The sequence below is a fragment of the Pseudophryne corroboree genome, chromosome 4 (genome assembly GCF_028390025.1).
Source record: "Pseudophryne corroboree isolate aPseCor3 chromosome 4, aPseCor3.hap2, whole genome shotgun sequence".
Lineage (NCBI taxonomy): Eukaryota > Metazoa > Chordata > Amphibia > Anura > Myobatrachidae > Pseudophryne > Pseudophryne corroboree.
Window position 1 is genome coordinate 906,465,396 of NC_086447.1, and position 19,517 is coordinate 906,484,912.

General features: G+C 47.6%; 1 protein-coding gene across 3 annotated transcripts in view; it reads right to left on the reverse strand.

Moving 5' to 3' along the window:
- The window catches only part of LOC134910652 (calpain-13-like), a 157,197-nt gene that overhangs the window by 18,869 nt on the left and 118,811 nt on the right, over positions 1–19,517 (reverse strand). For all 3 annotated transcript variants that reach the window (XM_063918941.1, XM_063918942.1, XM_063918939.1), the window contains 3 exons: positions 18,366–18,482; positions 17,238–17,293; positions 16,308–16,364 (listed from right to left, as the gene is read on the reverse strand). In XM_063918941.1, the coding sequence (XP_063775011.1) occupies positions 16,344–16,364; positions 17,238–17,293; positions 18,366–18,482 (194 nt within the window). In that variant the 3' untranslated portion in view covers positions 16,308–16,343. The remainder of the gene's footprint in view (positions 1–16,307; positions 16,365–17,237; positions 17,294–18,365; positions 18,483–19,517) is intronic.

Consider the following 19,517-nt stretch of genomic DNA (forward strand, 5'->3'; position numbering starts at 1 on the left):
CGAGCGAACAACTCGGAATGAGGGCCTATGTTCTTATAGTGGTGCCCATTATTACCCTGACTGCTTCTTCTATGTTCTTACAGCAGTGCCCATAATTACCCTGACTGCTGCCTCTACGTACTTACAGCGGTTCCCATCATTACCCTGACTGCTGCCTCTATGTTTTTACAGTGGTGCCCATCATTACCCTGACTGCTGCCTCTATGTTCTTACCGTGGTGCCCCTCATGACTCTGACTGCTGCCTCTATGTTCTTACCGTGGTGCCCATTATTACCCTGACTGCTGCCTCTATGTTCTTACCGTGGTGACCATCATTACCTTGACTGCTGCCTCTATGTTCTTACAGTGGTGCCCATCATTACCCTGACTGCTGCCTCTATGTTCTTACCGTGGTGCCCATCATAACCCTGACTGCTGCCTCTATGTACTTACCGTGGTGCCCATCATTACCCTGACTGCTGCATCTATGTTCTTACCGTGATGCCCATCACTACCCTGACTGCTGTCTCTATGTTCTTATAATGGTGCCCATCATTACCTTGACTGCTGCCTCTATGTTCTTACAGTGGTGCCCATCATTACCCTGACTGCTGCCTCTATGTTCTTACCATGGTGCCCATCATTACCCTTACTGCTGCCTCTATGTTCTTACCGTGGTGCCAATCATTTCCTTGACTGCTGCCTCTATGTTCTTAGAGTGGTTCCCATCATTACCCTGACTGCTTACCGTGGTGCCCTTCATTACACTGACTGCTGTCTCTATGTTCTTATAGTGGTGCACATCATTACCCTGACTGCTGCCTTTATGTTCTTACAGCGGTGTCCATTATTACCCTAACTGCTGTCTCTATGTTCTTATAGTGGTGCCCATTATTACCCTGACTGCTTCTTCTATGTTCTTACAGCAGTGCCCATAATTACCCTGACTGCTGCCTCTATATTCTTACAGCGGTTCCCATCATTACTCCGACTTCTGACTCTATGGGGTATATTTACTAAGCTCCCGATTTTGACCGAGATGCCGTTTTTTCATCAAAGTGTCATCTCGGTCAATCTCGGTCATTTACTAAACACTAATCACGGCAGTGATGAGGGCATTCGTAATTTTTTGCTAGTTCAGGTAATAAATTACGAATGAATACACCATCGGTCAAATTACGCCTGTTTAGATACGAATCTCGGTCATTTACTAAGCAAAAAAACACAAAACACTGCCGTGAAAAATTACAATTCGCAAAAAAGTCCTAAAAAAAAACAGACCTGCTTTTTTTATTCGTGATTTGAGATGCATGCAGGGATCCATGAGATCCGTGCATGTATATCAATGGGAAGGGGTGGGAAAGTGTTTTTTGTTGTAAAAAAAAATTGCGTGGGGTCCCCCCTCCTAAGCATAACCAGCCTCGGGCTCTTTGAGCCGATCCTGGTTGCAGAAATATGGGGGGAAAAATGACAGGGGTTCCCCCATATTTAAGCAACCAGCATCGGGCTCTGCGCCTGGTCCTGGTCCCAAAAATACGGGGGACAAAAAGAGTAGGGGTCCCCCGTATTTTTAAAACCAGCACCGGGCTCCACTAGCTGGACAGATAATGCCACAGCCGGGGGTCACTTTTATACTGCGCCCTGCGGCCGTGGCATCAAAAATCCAACTAGTCACCCCTGGCCGGGGTACCCTGGGGGAGTGAGGACCCCTTCAATCAAGGGGTCCCCCCCCCCCAGCCACCCAAGGGCCAGGGGTGAAGCCCGAGGCTGTCCCCCCCCATCCAATGGGCTGCGGATGGGAGGGCTGATAGCCTTTGTTGAAAAATAAAAGATATTGTTTTTAGTAGCAGTACTACAAGTCCCAGCAAGTCTCCCCCGCATGCTGGTACTTGGAGAACCACAAGTACCAGCATGCGGCGGAAAAACTGGCCCGCTGGTACCTGTAGTACTATTACTAAAAAAATACCCAAAAAAACACAAGACACACACACCGTGAAAGTATAATTTTATTACATACACACATACATACATACTTACCTTAAGTTCCCACGCAGGTCGGTCCTCTTGTCCAGTAGAATCCAAGGGGTACCTGTTGAAAAAATTATACTCACGAGATCCAGTGGTCCAGGCTCCTCGGCAAATCCAGGGTTAATCCACGTACTTGAATAAAATAAAAAAACGCTGTCACGACCACGAACTGAAAGGTGACCCATGTTTGCACATGGGTCACCTTGCCCCGAATGCCAGAAACCCACTTTGCCTTCTGGCTAAGTGGGTTTCTTCAGCCAATCAGGGAGTGCCACGTTGTAGCACTCTCCTGATCAGCTGTGTGCTCCTGTCTTCACTGACAGGCAGCACGCGGCAGTGTTACAATGTAGCGCCTATGCGCTACATTGTAACCAATGATGGGAACTTTCTGCTCAGCGGTGACGTCACTTTAGGTCAACCGCAGGGCAGAAAGTTCCCATCATTGGTTACAATGTAGCGCATAGGCGCTACATTGTAACACTGCCGTGTGCTGCCTGTCAGTGAAGACAGGAGCACACAGCTGATCAGGAGAGTGCTACAACGTGGCACTCCCTGATTGGCTGAAGAAACCCACTTAGCCAGAAGGCAAAGTGGGTTTCTGGCATTCGGGGCAAGGTGACCCATGTGCAAACATGGGTCACCTTTCAGTTCGTGGTCGTGACAGCGTTTTTTTATTTTATTCAAGTACGTGGATTAACCCTGGATTTGCCGAGGAGCCTGGACCACTGGATCTCGTGAGTATAATTTTTTCAACAGGTACCCCTTGGATTCTACTGGACAAGAGGACCGACCTGCGTGGGAACTTAAGGTAAGTATGTATGTATGTGTGTATGTATTTAATAAAATTATACTTTCACGGTGTGTGTGTCTTGTGTTTTTTTGGGTATTTTTTTAGTAATAGTACTACAGGTACCAGCGGGCCAGTTTTTCCGCCGCATGCTGGTACTTGTGGTTCTCCAAGTACCAGCATGCGGGGGAGGCTTGCTGGGACTTGTAGTACTGCTACTAAAAACAATATCTTTTATTTTACAACAAAGGCTATCAGCCCTCCCATCCGCAGCCCATTGGATGGGGGGGGACAGCCTCGGGCTTCACCCCTGGCCCTTGGGTGGCTGGGGGGGGGGGACCCCTTGATTGAGGGGGTCCCCACTCCCCCAGGGTACCCCGGCCAGGGGTGACTAGTTGGATTTTTGATGCCACGGCCGCAGGGCACTATATAAAAGTGACCCCCGGCTGTGGCATTATCTGTCCAGCTAGTGGAGCCCGGTGCTGGTTTTAAAAATACGGGGGACCCCTACTCTTTTTGTCCCCCGTATTTTTGGGACCAGGACCAGGCGCAGAGCCCGATGCTGGTTGCTTAAATATGGGGGAACCCCTGTCATTTTTTTCCCCATATTTCTGCAACCAGGATCGGCTCAAAGAGCCCGAGGCTGGTTATGCTTAGGAGGGGGGACCCCACGCATTTTTTTAAAAAAAATTACATTGTTTACTTTAAAAAAAAAAAAAAAAAAAACCCAGCACGGATCACACAAATCCGGCCGAGATTGATTGTAAAAAAAAACGGCAGTGTTTTGCTAATCACTGCCGTTAAATTAGGTAAAAAAACACGAATGACATCGACATCGGAAGCAAAGAAAAACACGAATACGACAGCTTAGTAAATTAGTCGTAATCCATTCAAAAAGTTGCAGTTTTACACTGTCGATGTCATTCGTGATTGAACTTTGACCTTTTTTCGGAAATTACGAATCTTAGTAAATAAACCCCTATGTTCTTAGAGTGGTGCCCATCATTACCCTGACTGCTTTCTCTATGTTCTAACAGCGGTGCCCATTATTACCCTGACCATTTCTTCTATGTTCTTACAGCGGTGCCCAATATTTCCCTGACTGCTGCCTCTATGTTCTTACCGTGGTGCCCTTCATTACCCTGACTGCTGCCTCTATGTTCTTACAGTGGTGTCCATCATTACCCTGACAGCTGCCTCTATGTTCTTACCGTGGTGCCCATCATGACTCAGACTGCTGCCTCTATGTTCTTACCGTGGTGCCCATCATTACTCTGACTGCTGCCTGTATGTTCTTATCGTGGTGCCCATCATTACCCTGACTGCTGTCTCTATGTTCTTACCATGGTGCCCATCATTACCCTGACTGCTGCCTCTATGTTCTTACCGTGGTGCCCATCATTACCCTGACTGCTACTTCTATATTCTTACCGTGGTGCCCATCATTACCCTGACTGCTGCCCCTATGTTCTTACCGTGGTGCCCATCATTACCCTGATTGCTGCCTCTATGTTCTTACCATGGTGCCCATCTTTACCCTAACTGCTGCCTCTATGTTCTTACAGTGGTGCCCATCATTACCCTGACTGCTGCCTCTATGTTCTTACCGTGGTGCCCCTCATGACTCTGACTGCTGCCTCTATGTTCTTACCGTGGTGCCCATTATTACCCTGACTGCTGCCTCTATGTTCTTACCGTGGTGACCATCATTACCTTGACTGCTGCCTCTATGTTCTTACAGTGGTGCCCATCATTACCCTGATTGCTGCCTCTATGTTCTTACCATGGTGCCCATCATTACCCTGACTGCTGCCTCTATGTTCTTATCGTGGTGCCCATTATTACCCTGACTGCTGCCTGTATATTTTTACAGTGGTGCCCATCATTACCATGACTGCTGCCTCTATGTTCTTACCGTGGTGCCCATTATTACCCTGACTGCTGCCTCTATGTTCTTACCGTGGTGCCCATTATTACCCTGACTGCTGCCTCTATGTTCTTACCGTGGTGCCGATTATTACCCTGACTGCTGCCTCTATGTTCTTACCGTGGTGACCATCATTACCTTGACTGCTGCCTCTATGTTCTTACAGTGGTGCCCATCATTACCCTGACTGCTGCCTCTATGTTCTTACCGTGGTGCCCATTATTACCCTGACTGCTGCCTCTATGTTCTTACCGTGGTGCCCATCATTACCCTGACTGCTGCCTCTATGTTCTTACCGTGGTGCCCATTATTACCCTGACTGCTGCCTCTATGTTCTTACCGTGGTGACCATCATTACCTTGACTGCTGCCTCTATGTTCTTACAGTGGTGCCCATCATTACCCTGACTGCTGCCTCTATGTTCTTACCGTGGTGCCCAATATTACCCTGACTGCTGCCTCTATGTTCTTACCGTGGTGCCCATCATTACCCTGACTGCTGCCTCTATGTTCTTACCGTGTTGCCCATTATTACCATGACTGCTGCCTCTATGTTCTTACCGTGGTGACCATCATTACCTTGACTGCTGCCTCTATGTTCTTACAGTGGTGCCCATCATTACCCTGATTGCTGCCTCTATGTTCTTACCGTGGTGCCCATCATAACCCTGACTGCTGCCTCTATGTACTTACCGTGGTGCCCATCATTACCCTGACTGCTGCATCTATGTTCTTACCGTGATGCCCATCACTACCCTGACTGCTGTCTCTATGTTCTTATAATGGTGCCCATCATTACCTTGACTACTACCTCTATGTTCTTACCGTGGTGCCCATCATTACCCTTACTGCTGCCTCTATGTTCTTACCGTGGTGCCCATCATTACCTTGACTGCTGCCTCTATGTTCTTACAGTGGTTCCCATCATTACCCTGACTGCTTACCGTGGTGCCCTTCATTACACTGACTGCTGTCTCTATGTTCTTATAGTGGTGCACATCATTACCCTGACTGCTGCCTTTATGTTCTTACAGCGGTGTCCATTATTACCCTGACTGCTGTCTCTATGTTCTTATAGTGGTGCCCATTATTACCCTGACTGCTGCCTCTATGTTCTTACCATGGTGCCCATCATTACCCTTACTGCTGCCTCTATGTTCTTACCGTGGTGCCCATCATTACCTTGACTGCTGCCTCTATGTTCTTACAGTGGTTCCCATCATTACCCTGACTGCTTACCGTGGTGCCCTTCATTACACTGACTGCTGTCTCTATGTTCTTATAGTGGTGTACATCATTACCCTGACTGCTGCCTTTATGTTCTTACAGCGGTGTCCATTATTACCCTAACTGCTGTCTCTATGTTCTTATAGTGGTGCCCATTATTACCCTGACTGCTTCTTCTATGTTGTTACAGCAGTGCCCATAATTACCCTGACCATTTCTTCTATGTTCTTACAGCGGTGCCCAATATTTCCCTGACTGCTGCCTCTATGTTCTTACCGTGGTGCCCTTCATTACCCTGACTGCTGCCTCTATGTTCTTACAGTGGTGTCCATCATTACCCTGACAGCTGCCTCTATGTTCTTACCGTGGTGCCCATCATGACTCAGACTGCTGCCTCTATGTTCTTACCGTGGTGCCCATCATTACTCTGACTGCTGCCTTTATGTTCTTACAGCGGTGTCCATTATTACCCTAACTGCTGTCTCTATGTTCTTATAGTGGTGCCCATTATTACCCTGACTGCTTCTTCTATGTTCTTACAGCAGTGCCCATAATTACCCTGACTGCTGCCTCTATGTTCTTACAGCGGATCCCATCATTACCCCGTCTTCTGACTCTATGTTCTTAGAGTGGTGCCCATCATTACCCTGACTGTTTTCTCTATGTTCTAACAGCGGTGCCCATTATTACCCTGACCATTTCTTCTATGTTCTTACAGCGGTGCCCAATATTTCCCTGACTGCTGCCTCTATGTTCTTACCGTGGTGCCCTTCATTACCCTGACTGCTGCCTCTATGTTCTTACAGTGGTGTCTATCATTACCCTGACAGCTGCCTCTATGTTCTTACCGTGGTGCCCATCATGACTCAGACTGCTGCCTCTATGTTCTTACCGTGGTGCCCATCATTACTCTGACTGCTGCCTGTATGTTCTTATCGTGGTGCCCATCATTACCCTGACTGCTGTCTCTATGTTCTTACCATGGTGCCCATCATTACCCTGACTGCTGCCTCTATGTTCTTACCGTGGTGCCCTTCATTACCCTGACTGCTGCTTCTATATTCTTACCGTGGTGCCCATCATTACCCTGACTGCTGCCTCTATGTTCTTACCGTGGTGCCCATCATTACCCTGACTGCTGCCCCTATGTTCTTACCGTGGTGCCCATCATTACCCTGATTGCTGCCTCTATGTTCTTACCATGGTGCCCATCATTACCCTCACTGCTGCCTCTCTGTTCTTACCGTGGTGCCCATCATTACCCTGACTGCTGCCTCTATGTTCTTACAGTGGTGCCCATCATTACCCTGACTGCTGCCTCTATGTTCTTACCGTGGTGCCCCTCATGACTCTGACTGCTGCCTCTATGTTCTTACCGTGGTGCCCATTATTACCCTGACTGCTGCCTCTATGTTCTTACCGTGGTGCCCATTATTACCCTGACTGCTGCCTCTATGTTCTTACCGTGGTGGCCATCATTACCTTGACTGCTGCCTCTATGTTCTTACAGTGGTGTCCATTATTACCCTGACTGCTGCCTCTATGTTCTTACCGTGGTGCCCATCATTACCCTCACTGCTGCCTCTATGTTCTTAGCGTAGTGCCCATCATTACCCTGACTGCTGTCTCTATGTTCTTATAATGGTGCACATCATTACCTTGACTGCTGCCTCTATGTTCTTACAGTGGTGCCCATCATTACCCTGATTGCTGCCTCTATGTTCTTACCATGGTGCCCATCATTACCCTGACTGCTGCCTCTATGTTCTTACCGTGGTGCCCATTATTACCCTGACTGCTGCCTGTATGTTTTTACAGTGGTGCCCATCATTACCATGACTGCTGCCTCTATGTTCTTACCGTGGTGCCCATTATTACCCTGACTGCTGCCTCTATGTTCTTACCGTGGTGCCCATTATTACCCTGACTGCTGCCTCTATGTTCTTACCGTGGTGCCCATTATTACCCTGACTGCTGCCTCTATGTTCTTACCGTGGTGACCATCATTACCTTGACTGCTGCCTCTATGTTCTTACAGTGGTGCCCATCATTACCCTGACTGCTGCCTCTATGTTCTTACCGTGGTGCCCATTATTACCCTGACTGCTGCCTCTATGTTCTTACCGTGGTGCCCATCATTACCCTGACTGCTGCCTCTATGTTCTTACCGTGGTGCCCATTATTACCCTGACTGCTGCCTCTATGTTCTTACCGTGGTGACCATCATTACCTTGACTGCTGCCTCTATGTTCTTACAGTGGTGCCCATCATTACCCTGACTGCTGCCTCTATGTTCTTACCGTGGTGCCCAATATTACCCTGACTGCTGCCTCTATGTTCTTACCATGGTGCCCATCATTACCCTGACTGCTGCCTCTATGTTCTTACCGTGTTGCCCATTATTACCCTGACTGCTGCCTCTATGTTCTTACCGTGGTGACCATCATTACCTTGACTGCTGCCTCTATGTTCTTACAGTGGTGCCCATCATTACCCTGACTGCTGCCTCTATGTTCTTACCGTGGTGCCCATCATAACCCTGACTGCTGCCTCTATGTACTTACCGTGGAGCCCATCATTACCCTGACTGCTGCATCTATGTTCTTACCGTGATGCCCATCACTACCCTGACTGCTGTCTCTATGTTCTTATAATGGTGCCCATCATTACCTTGACTGCTACCTCTATGTTCTTACCGTGGTGCCCATCATTACCCTTACAGCTGCCTCTATATTCTTACCGTGGTGCCCATCATTACCTTGACTGCTGCCTCTATGTTCTTACAGTGGTTCCCATCATTACCCTGACTGCTTACCGTGGTGCCCTTCATTACACTGACTGCTGTCTCTATGTTCTTATAGTGGTGCACATCTTTACCCTGACTGCTGCCTTTATGTTCTTACAACGGTGTCCATTATTACCCTGACTGCTGTCTCTATGTTCTTATAGTGGTGCCCATTATTACCCTGACTGCTTCTTCTATGTTCTTACAGCGGTGCCCATAATTACCCTGACTGCTGCCTCTATGTTCTTACAGCGGTTCCCATCATTACCCCGACTTCTGACTCTATGTTCTTAGAGTGGTGCCCATCATTACCCTGACTGCTTTCTCTATGTTCTAACAGCGGTGCCCATTATTACCCTGACCATTTCTTCTATGTTCTTACAGCGGTGCCCAATATTTCCCTGACTGCTGCCTCTATGTTCTTACCGTGGTGCCCTTCATTACCCTGACTGCTGCCTCTATGTTCTTACAGTGGTGTCCATCATTACCCTGACTGCTGCCTCTATGTTCTTACCGTGGTGCCCATCATGACTCAGACTGCTGCCTCTATGTTCTTACCGTGGTGCCCATCATTACTCTGACTGCTGCCTGTATGTTCTTATCGTGGTGCCCATCATTACCCTGACTGCTGTCTCTATGTTCTTATAGTGGTGCCCATCATTACCCTGACTGCTGCCTCTATGTTCTTACAGTGGTGCCCATCATTACACTGACTGCTGCCTCTATGTTCTTACAGTGGTGCCCCTCCTTACCCGGACTGCTGCCTGTATGTTCTTACAATGGTGCCCATCATTACCCTGACTTCTACCTCTATGTTATTACAATGGTGCCCATTATTACCCTGACTGCTGTCTCTATGTTCTTACAGCGGTGCCCATCATTACCCTGACTGCTGTCTCTATGTTCTTACCGTGGTGCCCGTCATTACCCTGACTGCTGCCTCTATGTTCTTACCGTGGTGCCCTTCATTACACTGACTGCTATCTCTATGTTCTTATAGTGGTGCCCATCATTACCCTGACTGCTGCCTTTCTGTTCTTACAGCGGTGTCCATTATTAACCTGACTGCTGTCTCTATGTTCTTATAGTGGTGCCCATTATTACCCTGACTGCTTCTTCTATGTTCTTACAGCGGTACCCATAATTACCCTAACTGATGTCTCTTTGTTCTTACCGTGATCCCAACATTACCCTGACTGCTTCCTCTATGTTCTTACCGTGGTGCCCATCATTACCCTGACTGCTGCATCTATGTTCTTACAGCGGTGCCCATCATTACCCTGACTGCTGCCTCTATGTTCTTACAATGATGCTCCTCATTACCCTGACTGCTGCCTGTATGTTCTATCAATGGTGCCCATTATTACCCTGACTGCTGTCTCTTTGTTCTTACCATGGTGCACATCATTACCCTGACTGCTGTCTCTATGTTCATATAGTGGTGCCCTTCATTACCTTGACTGCTGTCTCTATGTTCTTATAGTGGTGCCCATCATGACCCTGACTGCTGCCTTTATGTTCTTAAAGCGGTGCCCATTATTACCCTGACTGCTGTCTCTATGTTCTTATAGTGGTGCCCATTATTACCCTGACTGCTGCCTCTATGTTATCACCGTGGTGCCCAGCATTACCCTGACTGCTGTCTCTATGTTCTTACACTGGTGCCCATCATTACCCTGACTGCTGCCTCTATGTACTTACAGCGGTGCCCATAATTACCCCGACTGCTGCCTCTATGTTCTTACAGCGGTGCCCATAATTACCCTGACTGCTGCCTCTATGTTCTTACAGCGGTTCCCATCATTACCCCGACTTCTGACTCTATGTTCTTAGAGTGGTGCCCATCATTACCCTGACTGCTTTCTCTATGTTCTAACAGCGGTGCCCATTATTACCCTGACCATTTCTTCTATGTTCTTACAGCGGTGCCCAATATTTCCCTGACTGCTGCCTCTATGTTCTTACCGTGGTGCCCTTCATTACCCTGACTGCTGTCTCTATGTTCTTACCGTGGTGCCCATCATGACTCAGACTGCTGCCTCTATGTTCTTACCGTGGTGCCCATCATTACGCTGCCTGCTGCCTGTGTGTTCTTATCGTGGTGCCCATCATTACCCTGACTGCTGTCTCTATGTTCTTATAGTGGTGCTCATCATTACCCTGACTGCTGCCTCTATGTTCTTACAGTGGTGCCCATCATTACACTGACTGCTGCCTCTATGTTCTTACAGTGGTGCCCATCATTACCCTGACTGCTGCCCCTATGTTCTTACAGCGGTGCCCATCATTACCTTGACTGCTGCCTCTATGTTCTTACAGCGGTGCCCATCATTACCCTGACTGCTGCCTGTATGTTCTTACCGTGGTGCCCATTATTACCCTGACTGCTGCCTCTATGTTTTTGTCGTGGTGCCCATCATTTCCCTGACTGCTGTCTCTACGTTTTCACAGCGGTGCCCATTATTACCCCTGACTGCTGCATTTATGTTTTTACAGCGGTGCCCATTATTACCCTGACTGCTGTCTCTATGTTCTTAGAGTGGTGCCCATCATTACCCTGACTGCTGCCTCTATGTTCTTACCGTGGTGCCCATCATTACTCTGACTGCTGCCTGTATGTTCTTATCGTGGTGCCCATCATTACCCTGACTGCTGCCTCTATGTTCTTACAGTGGTGCCCATCATTACACTGACTGCTGCCTCTATGTTCTTACAGTGGTGCCCATCATTACCCTGACTGCTGCCCCTATGTTCTTACAGCGGTGCCCATCATTACCTTGACTGCTGCCTCTATGTTCTTACAGCGGTGCCCATCATTACCCTGACTGCTGCCTGTATGTTCTTACCGTGGTGCCCATTATTACCCTGATTGCTGCCTCTATGTTTTTGTCGTGGTGCCCTTCATTTCCCTGACTGCTGTCTCTACGTTTTCACAGCGGTGCCCATTATTACCGTGACTGCTGCATCTATGTTTTTACAGCGGTGCCCATTATTACCCTGACTGCTGTCTCTATGTTCTTAGAGTGGTGCCCATCATTACCCTGACTGCTGCTACTATCTTCTTACAGTGGTGCCCATCATTACCCTGACTGCTGCCTCTATGTTCTTATAATGTTGCCCATCATTACCCTGACTGCTGCTTCTATGTTCTCACAGCGGCGCCCATCATTACCCTGACTGCTGTCTCTATGTTCTTATAGTGGTGCCCATTATTACCCTGACTGCTTCTTCTATGTTCTTACAGCGGTGCCCATAATTACCCTAACTGCTGTCTCTATGTTCTTACACTGGTGCATATCATTACCCTGACTGCTGCCTCTATATTCTTACCATGGTGCCCATCATTACCCTGACTGCTGCCTCTATATTCTTACAGCGGTGCCCATCATTACCCTGACTGCTGTCTCTATATTCTTACTGTGGTGCCCATCATTACCCTGACTGCTGCCTTAATGTTCTTACAGTGGTGCCCATCATTACCCTGACTGCTGCATCTATGTTCTTACAGTGGTGCCCATCATTACCCTGACTGCTGCATCTATGTTCTTACAGTGGTGTCCATCATTACCCTGACTGCTGCCCCTATGTTCTTACAGCGGTGCCCATCATTACCTTGACTGCTGCCTCTATGTTCTTACAGCGGTGCCCATCATTACCCTAACTGCTGCCTCTATGTTCTTACCGTGGTGCCCATTATTACCCTGACTGCTGCCTCTATGTTTTTACCGTGGTGCCCATCATAACCCTGACTGCTGCCTCTATGTACTTACCGTGGTGCCCATCATTACCCTGACTGCTGCATCTATGTTCTTACCGTGATGCCCATCACTACCCTGATTGCTGTCTCTATGTTCTTATAATGGTACCCATTCATTACCATGACTGCTGCCTCTATGTTCTTACAGTGGTGCCCATCATTACCCTGACTGCTGCCTCTATGTTCTTACAGTGGTGCCCATCATTACCCTGACTGCTGCATCTATGTTCTTACAGTGGTGTCCATCATTACCCTGACTGCTGTCTCTACGTTTTTACAGCGGTGCCCATTATTACCCTGACTGCTGCATCTATGTTTTTACAGCGGTTCCCATTATTACCCTGACTGCTGCCTCTATGTTCTTACAGTGGTGCCCATCATTACCATGACTGCTGCCTCTATGTTCTTACCGTGGTGCCCATCATAACCCTGACTGCTGCCTCTATGTACTTACCGTGGTGCCCATCATTACCCTGACTGCTGCATCTATGTTCTTACCGTGATGCCCATCACTACCCTGATTGCTGTCTCTATGTTCTTATAATGGTACCCATCATTACCATGACTGCTGCCTCTATGTTCTTACAGTGGTGCCCATCATTACCCTGACTGCTGCCTCTATGTTCTTACCGTGGTGCCCATCATTACCCTGACTGCTGCCTCTATGTTCTTACAGTGGTGTCCATCATTACCCTGACTGCTGCCTCTATGTTCTTACCGTGGTGCCCATCATGACTCAGACTGCTGCCTCTATGTTCTTACCGTGGTGCCCATCATTACCCTGACTGCTGCCTCTATGTTCTTACCGTGGTGCCCATCATTACCCTGACTGCTGCCTCTATGTTCTTACAGTGGTGCCCAGCATTACCCTGACTGCTGTCTCTATGTTCTTACCGTGGTGCCTGTCATTACCCTGACTGCTGCCTCTATGTTCTTACAGTGGTGCCCATCATTACACTGACTGCTGCCTCTATGTTCTTACAGTGGTGCCCCTCCTTACCCGGACTGCTGCCTGTATGTTCTTACAATGGTGCCCATCGTTACCCTGACTCATACCTCTATGTTCTTACAATGGTGCCCATTATTACCCTGACTGCTGTCTCTATGTTCTTACAGCGGTGCCCATCATTACCCTGACTGCTGTCTCTATGTTCTTACCGTGGTGCCCGTCATTACCCTGACTGCTGCCTCTATGTTCTTACCGTGGTGCCCTTCATTACACTGACTGCTGTCTCTATGTTCTTATAGTGGTGCCCATCATTACCCTGACTGCTGCCTTTATGTTCTTATAGTGGTGCCCATTATTACCCTGACTGCTTCTTCTATGTTCTTACAGCGGTGCCCATAATTACCCTAACTGCTGTCTCTATGTTCTTACCGTGGTGCCCATCATTACCCTGACTGCTGCATCTATGTTCTTACAGCGGTGCCCATCATTACCCTGACTGCTGCATCTATGTTCTTACCGTGGTGCCCATCATTCATTACCGTGACTGCTGCCTCTATGTTCTTACAGTGGTGCCCCTCATTACCCTGACTGCTGCCTGTATGTTCTTACAATGGTGCCCATTATTACCCTGACTGCTGTCTCTATGTTCTTACCATGGTGCCCATCATTACCCTGACTGCTGTCTCTATGTTCATATAGTGGTGCCCTTCATTACCTTGACTGCTGTCTCTATGTTCTTATAGTGGTGCCCATCATGACCCTGACTGCTGCCTTTATGTTCTTACAGCGGTGCCCATTATTACCCTGACTGCTGTCTCTATGTTCTTATAGTGGTGCCCAATATTACCCTGACTGCTGCCTCTATGTTATTACCGTAGTGCCCATCATTACCCTGACTGTTGTCTCTATGTTCTTACACTGGTGCCCATCATTACCCTGACTGCTGCATCTATGTACTTACAGCTGTGCCCATAATTACCCCGACTGCTGCCTCTATGTGCTTACAGCGGTGCCCATAATTACCCTGACTGCTGCCTCTATGTTCTTACAGCGGTTCCCATCATTACCCCGACTTCTGACTCTATGTTCTTAGAGTGGTGCCCATCATTACCCTGACTGCTGTCTCTATGTTCTAACAGCGGTGCCCATTATTACCCTGACCATTTCTTCTATGTTCTTACAGCGGTGCCCAATATTTCCCTGACTGCTGCCTCTATGTTCTTACCGTGGTGCCCTTCATTACCCTGACTGCTCTCTCTATGTTCTTATAGTGGTGCCCATCATTACCCTGACTGCTGCCTCTATGTTCTTACAGTGGTGCCCATCATTACCCTGACTGCTGCCTCTATGTTCTTACCGTGGTGCCCATCATTACCCTGACTGCTGCCTCTATTTTCTTATAATGGTGCCCATCATTACCCTGACTGCTGCCTCTATGTTCTTACAGCGGTGCCCATCATTACCCTGACTGCTGCCTCTATATTCTTACAGTGGTGCCCATCATTACCCTGACTGCTGTCTTTATGTTCTTACTATGGTGCCCATCATTACCCTGACTGCTGCCTCTATGTTCTTACAGTGGTGCCCATCATTACCCTGACTGCTGCCTCTATATTCTTATAGCAGTGCCCATCATTACCCTGACTGCTGTCTCTATGTTCTTACTGTGGTGCCCATCATTACCCTGACTGCTGCCTTTATGTTCTTACAGTGCTGCCCATCATTACCCTGACTGCTGCCTCTATGTTCTTACAGTGGTGCCCATCATTACCCTGACTGCTGCCTTTATGTTCTTACAGTGCTGCCCATCATTACCCTGACTGCTGCCTCTATGTTCTTACAGTGGTGCCCATCATTACCTTGACTGCTGCCTCTATGTTCTTACAGCGGTGCCCATTATTACCCTGACTGCTGCCTCTATGTTTTTGCCGTGGTGACCATCATTGCCCTAACTGCTGACTCTACGTTTTTACAGCGGTGCCCATCATTACCCTGACTGCTGCCTCTATGTTCTTAGAGTGGTGCCCATCATTACCCTGACTGCTGCCCCTATGTTCTTACAGCGGTGCCCATCATTACCCTGACTGCTGCCTCTATCTTCTTACAGCGGTGCCCATCATTACCCTGACTGCTGCCTCTATGTTCTTATAATGGTGCCCATCATTACCCTGACTGCTTCTTCTATGTTCTCACAGCGGCGCCCATCATTACCCTGACTGCTGCCTCTATGTTCTAACCGTGGTGCCCATCATTACCCTGACTGCTGCCTCTATGTTCTTACAGCGGTGCCCATCATTACCCTGACTGCTGCCTCTATGTTCTTATAATGGTGCCCATTATTACCCTGACTGCTGCCTCTATGTTCTTACCGTGGTGCCCATCATTACCCTGACTGCTGTCTCTATGTTCTTACAGCGGTGCCCATCATTACCCTGACTGCTGCCTCTATGTTCTTATAATAGTGCCCATCATTACCCTGACTGCTGCTTCTTTGTTCTTACAGTCGCGCCCATCATTACCTGACTGCTGCCTCTATGTTCTTATAATAGTGCCCATCATTAGCCTGACTGCTGCTTCTTTGTTCTTACAGTGGCGCCCATCATTACCCTGACTGCTGCCTCTGTGTTCTTACCGTGGTGCCCATTATTACCCTGACTGCTGCCTCTGTGTGCTTACAGTGGTTCCCATCATTACCCTGACTGCTGTCTCTATGTTCTTACCGTTATGCCCATCATTACCCTGACTGCTGCCTCTATGTTCTTACAATGGACACAAATGTGGGGACAGAATTCGGAAAGGAATTTATTCAAACATCGAAGAGTAAATGATGATTGTCTGACCCAGTAATATTATATATAGAATACTCACCAGCGACTGCAGAATTATCCTTTTTGTCCATTCCTTTTATATCATGAGTTGCATCCACTGTAACAACAGTTTTTGGTTTTGATCATTATTGCATTGAAAGGAAACATTTTATACTGAATGACACATCATAGTAGTAAGTATATACAGTATATCAGATGGTGCCACTGAACAAGTATAGGAAGAAGGGCGCCAAGGACCCATGGGCAGTGGTGTCGAGAGAGGGGGGGAGAAGGTACAAATTACCCGGGCCCAGGTCTGATGGAGGAGCCCAGTGAAGGTCCAGTAGGGGCCCAGGCCCCCTTCCCCTTACCTGGCGGCAGCAGCTGTTGCTCTTCTCCTCAGCCCAGCACACTCTGCTGTGTACTAGGCTGCAGTGTGGCCATGGAGGTGCTTAAAATACTATATTTTCAGTATTTTTTTCTAAGATTACATGAGCACACCTCCTCTGATTAGGCCACACCCATTGAAAAGTACCTGGGCCCAGCCAGGCTCTCGACTGCCCTGCCCATGGGTCCGTATGCACTCCACCCTGCACCCATGACAGATACGTCACTGCCGCTTTAAACCAGACCTTTCATCTTTGAGTTTTTTACTGTGACGCTCATCCCCTCCTAGCACCACTGTAATGACCAGACCCCCATTAGATTCCACGTCCTTGATGAGACATGAATAATGATACTAGCACAATGGTTCGTTACCCATTGTCCACAACATCTCCCAGTCCAGGAATCAAGGATTACTGTAGATTAAAGTTTATACAAGAGTACTACATCTATTACTCTTAAACTCAGAGTGTAAAGTAATCCAGTTATCCAAGGCAATAGCAAAAACAAACAAACAAAAAGAGACTGAAGTAGCTTGGAGTGTAGAGCTTAGCGTGTCTCGTCATGTTTCGTTACACATCATTGACACTCGACAATTAACACTTACCCTTTCTCGATTAATGGAAACACCTTTTCCATCACATGAGAGCATATTAAATGTTTCTGAAAATATTAAAGAAGAAAAAGTTCAATTCTGTACAAAGATATTTAATGCCAACAGAGGTCTACAAGAAATTCTAGCTAAGGTTTGGCCTACTTATACAATGACATACAGAACATGACTAGTGTCTTCCATGACTCCTCCAAGTATTTTTTTTTAAATATGGGAGCCATGGACATTTTACTTTAATATCTCCCCCCTTCCCCCATGTCCTTTTAACACAACCTCCATGGGAGGTCCTTTAGAGGGTCTTTCCGAGCTGATTGCGACCAGAGAAGTTGGACCTGAAACTAGAAGCACATTGCACTTGGATGCTGCTGCTTCTCCTCAAATTGGTGATGGCAGCTGGGGACACCCACTCATACCAGGAGGGGGTCATGTAGCCTGACACTTTATATTCACTGGTGGCAGTGGTTTTGTCACCTCACTGCTCAAGACGACATCAGAGCAGGGTTGCAGAAAACTGATGAGGGTCCAAGGGCTTAGCTATGAGCCACTGACCACCCACAAATGATACAGTTTTCAGATCGTATATGTGCCTCTGTGCGGATCTGTATGTGTTTGCAGTTGTGCAGATAGGCCCTTGCGGCACTTGGCCTACATTATCCCAGGATCATGCAAATGTTCATAAACATTTCTGAGCATGCACAGAACAATTTGCTGTAAGTTGTGCTAGGCATATTAGCATAGGTTTAACTCTGCATCAATCCCTAAGTACAGATATAGCCACGTTCATTGTGGCTGCGACTAGCTGCATGTTTAGTTTGTGCTCTCTTGAACAGAATCCAACAAACTGTTTACAGCTGCTAACATTACATTAACATGGACTGGCATGCACTGGCTTTAGAGCGCCATAGTTTCATCATCAGGAAATTCTATTCTAAGTCTCCCATCTAACGGTCTCTTTACATACACATCAGTGATTTTGCTGTCAACTTAGTGAATTTAATTAAACTATATTGGCCAGAAATGATGACAGATACTTATCTAACATCCGGCAATTGCAGAGGTCAATAAAAAAATCTTTGGCAACTTTCTATTGATTATGATGATATCGCACATTTTGCAACTTACTTGAAACTGATTTCACTCGTACCATACAGATCAGGTAGTCAACAAAGTTTAGTTTTTCTTCAGAGTCTCCGTATCGAGCAATCAGCTGTCTAAGGAGATCGCTGCTAACTTGAAGACCTAGGTAATAAAGGAAAAAACACTAATGCTTCATCATGAGTGCAACTGTCACCTAACAAGTAATGGGTTTAGTCTATATTTATAAGAATGTAGCACATTGCACATCATTGCAGTCACTAGTGTTTATTGAATTAATAGGCCACATTCTCTTATTCATAGTGGATGGACAGTCTGCATTCTCAAATGGGGTTAGCTCATAAAATATCAGTTTCGATAACAAGTATTTAAACAACAAATAAGCCACAGTTCCTTACTACTGGTTCTTACTTAGGTGGTCATTCCAAGTTGATCGCTAGCTGCATTTGTTCGCAGCGCAGCGATCAGGCTAAAAAACGGCAGTTCTGCGCATGCGTATGTGGCGCAATGCGCACGCGCGACGTACGGGCACAACGAATGATGCCGTTTTGCACAGGGTCTAGCGATGCATTTCAGTCGCACTGCTGGCCGCAGAGTGATTGACATGAAGTGGGCATTTCTGGGTGGCAACTGACCGTTTTCAGGGAGTGTTCATAAAAACGCAGGCGTGCCAGGGAAAACGCAGGCGTGGCTGGGCGAACGCTGGGCGGGTGTGTGACGTCAAATCCGGAACTGAACAGTCTGAAGTGATCGCAAGCGCTGAGTAGGATTTGAGCTACTCTGAAACTACACAAAAAATTTTTGCAGCCGCTCTGCGATAAAAACGTTTGCACTTCTGCTAAGCTAAAATACACTCCCAGTGGGCGGTGGCATAGCGTTTGCACGGCTGCTAAAAACTGCTAGCGAGCGATCAACTCGGAATGACCCCCTTAGTTAATAACGAATATGGACCACATTCAGGTTGGATCGCAACTAGCGATCTAACCGTAACAATTTCTAAGATGATGCGGGTGCATGCGGCGGGAGCTAGGGTGGCAACTCTCCGTTTCCTAGGTAGAAACAGAGCGTTGCGGGGGCGGCATCATGGAAATGGGGATGGCGGCAGTCGAACGGGGGGCATGGCATGGACGTGATCCGGGCGGCTACATGGCGTCACATGCAGCCACTCCGATTAGAACG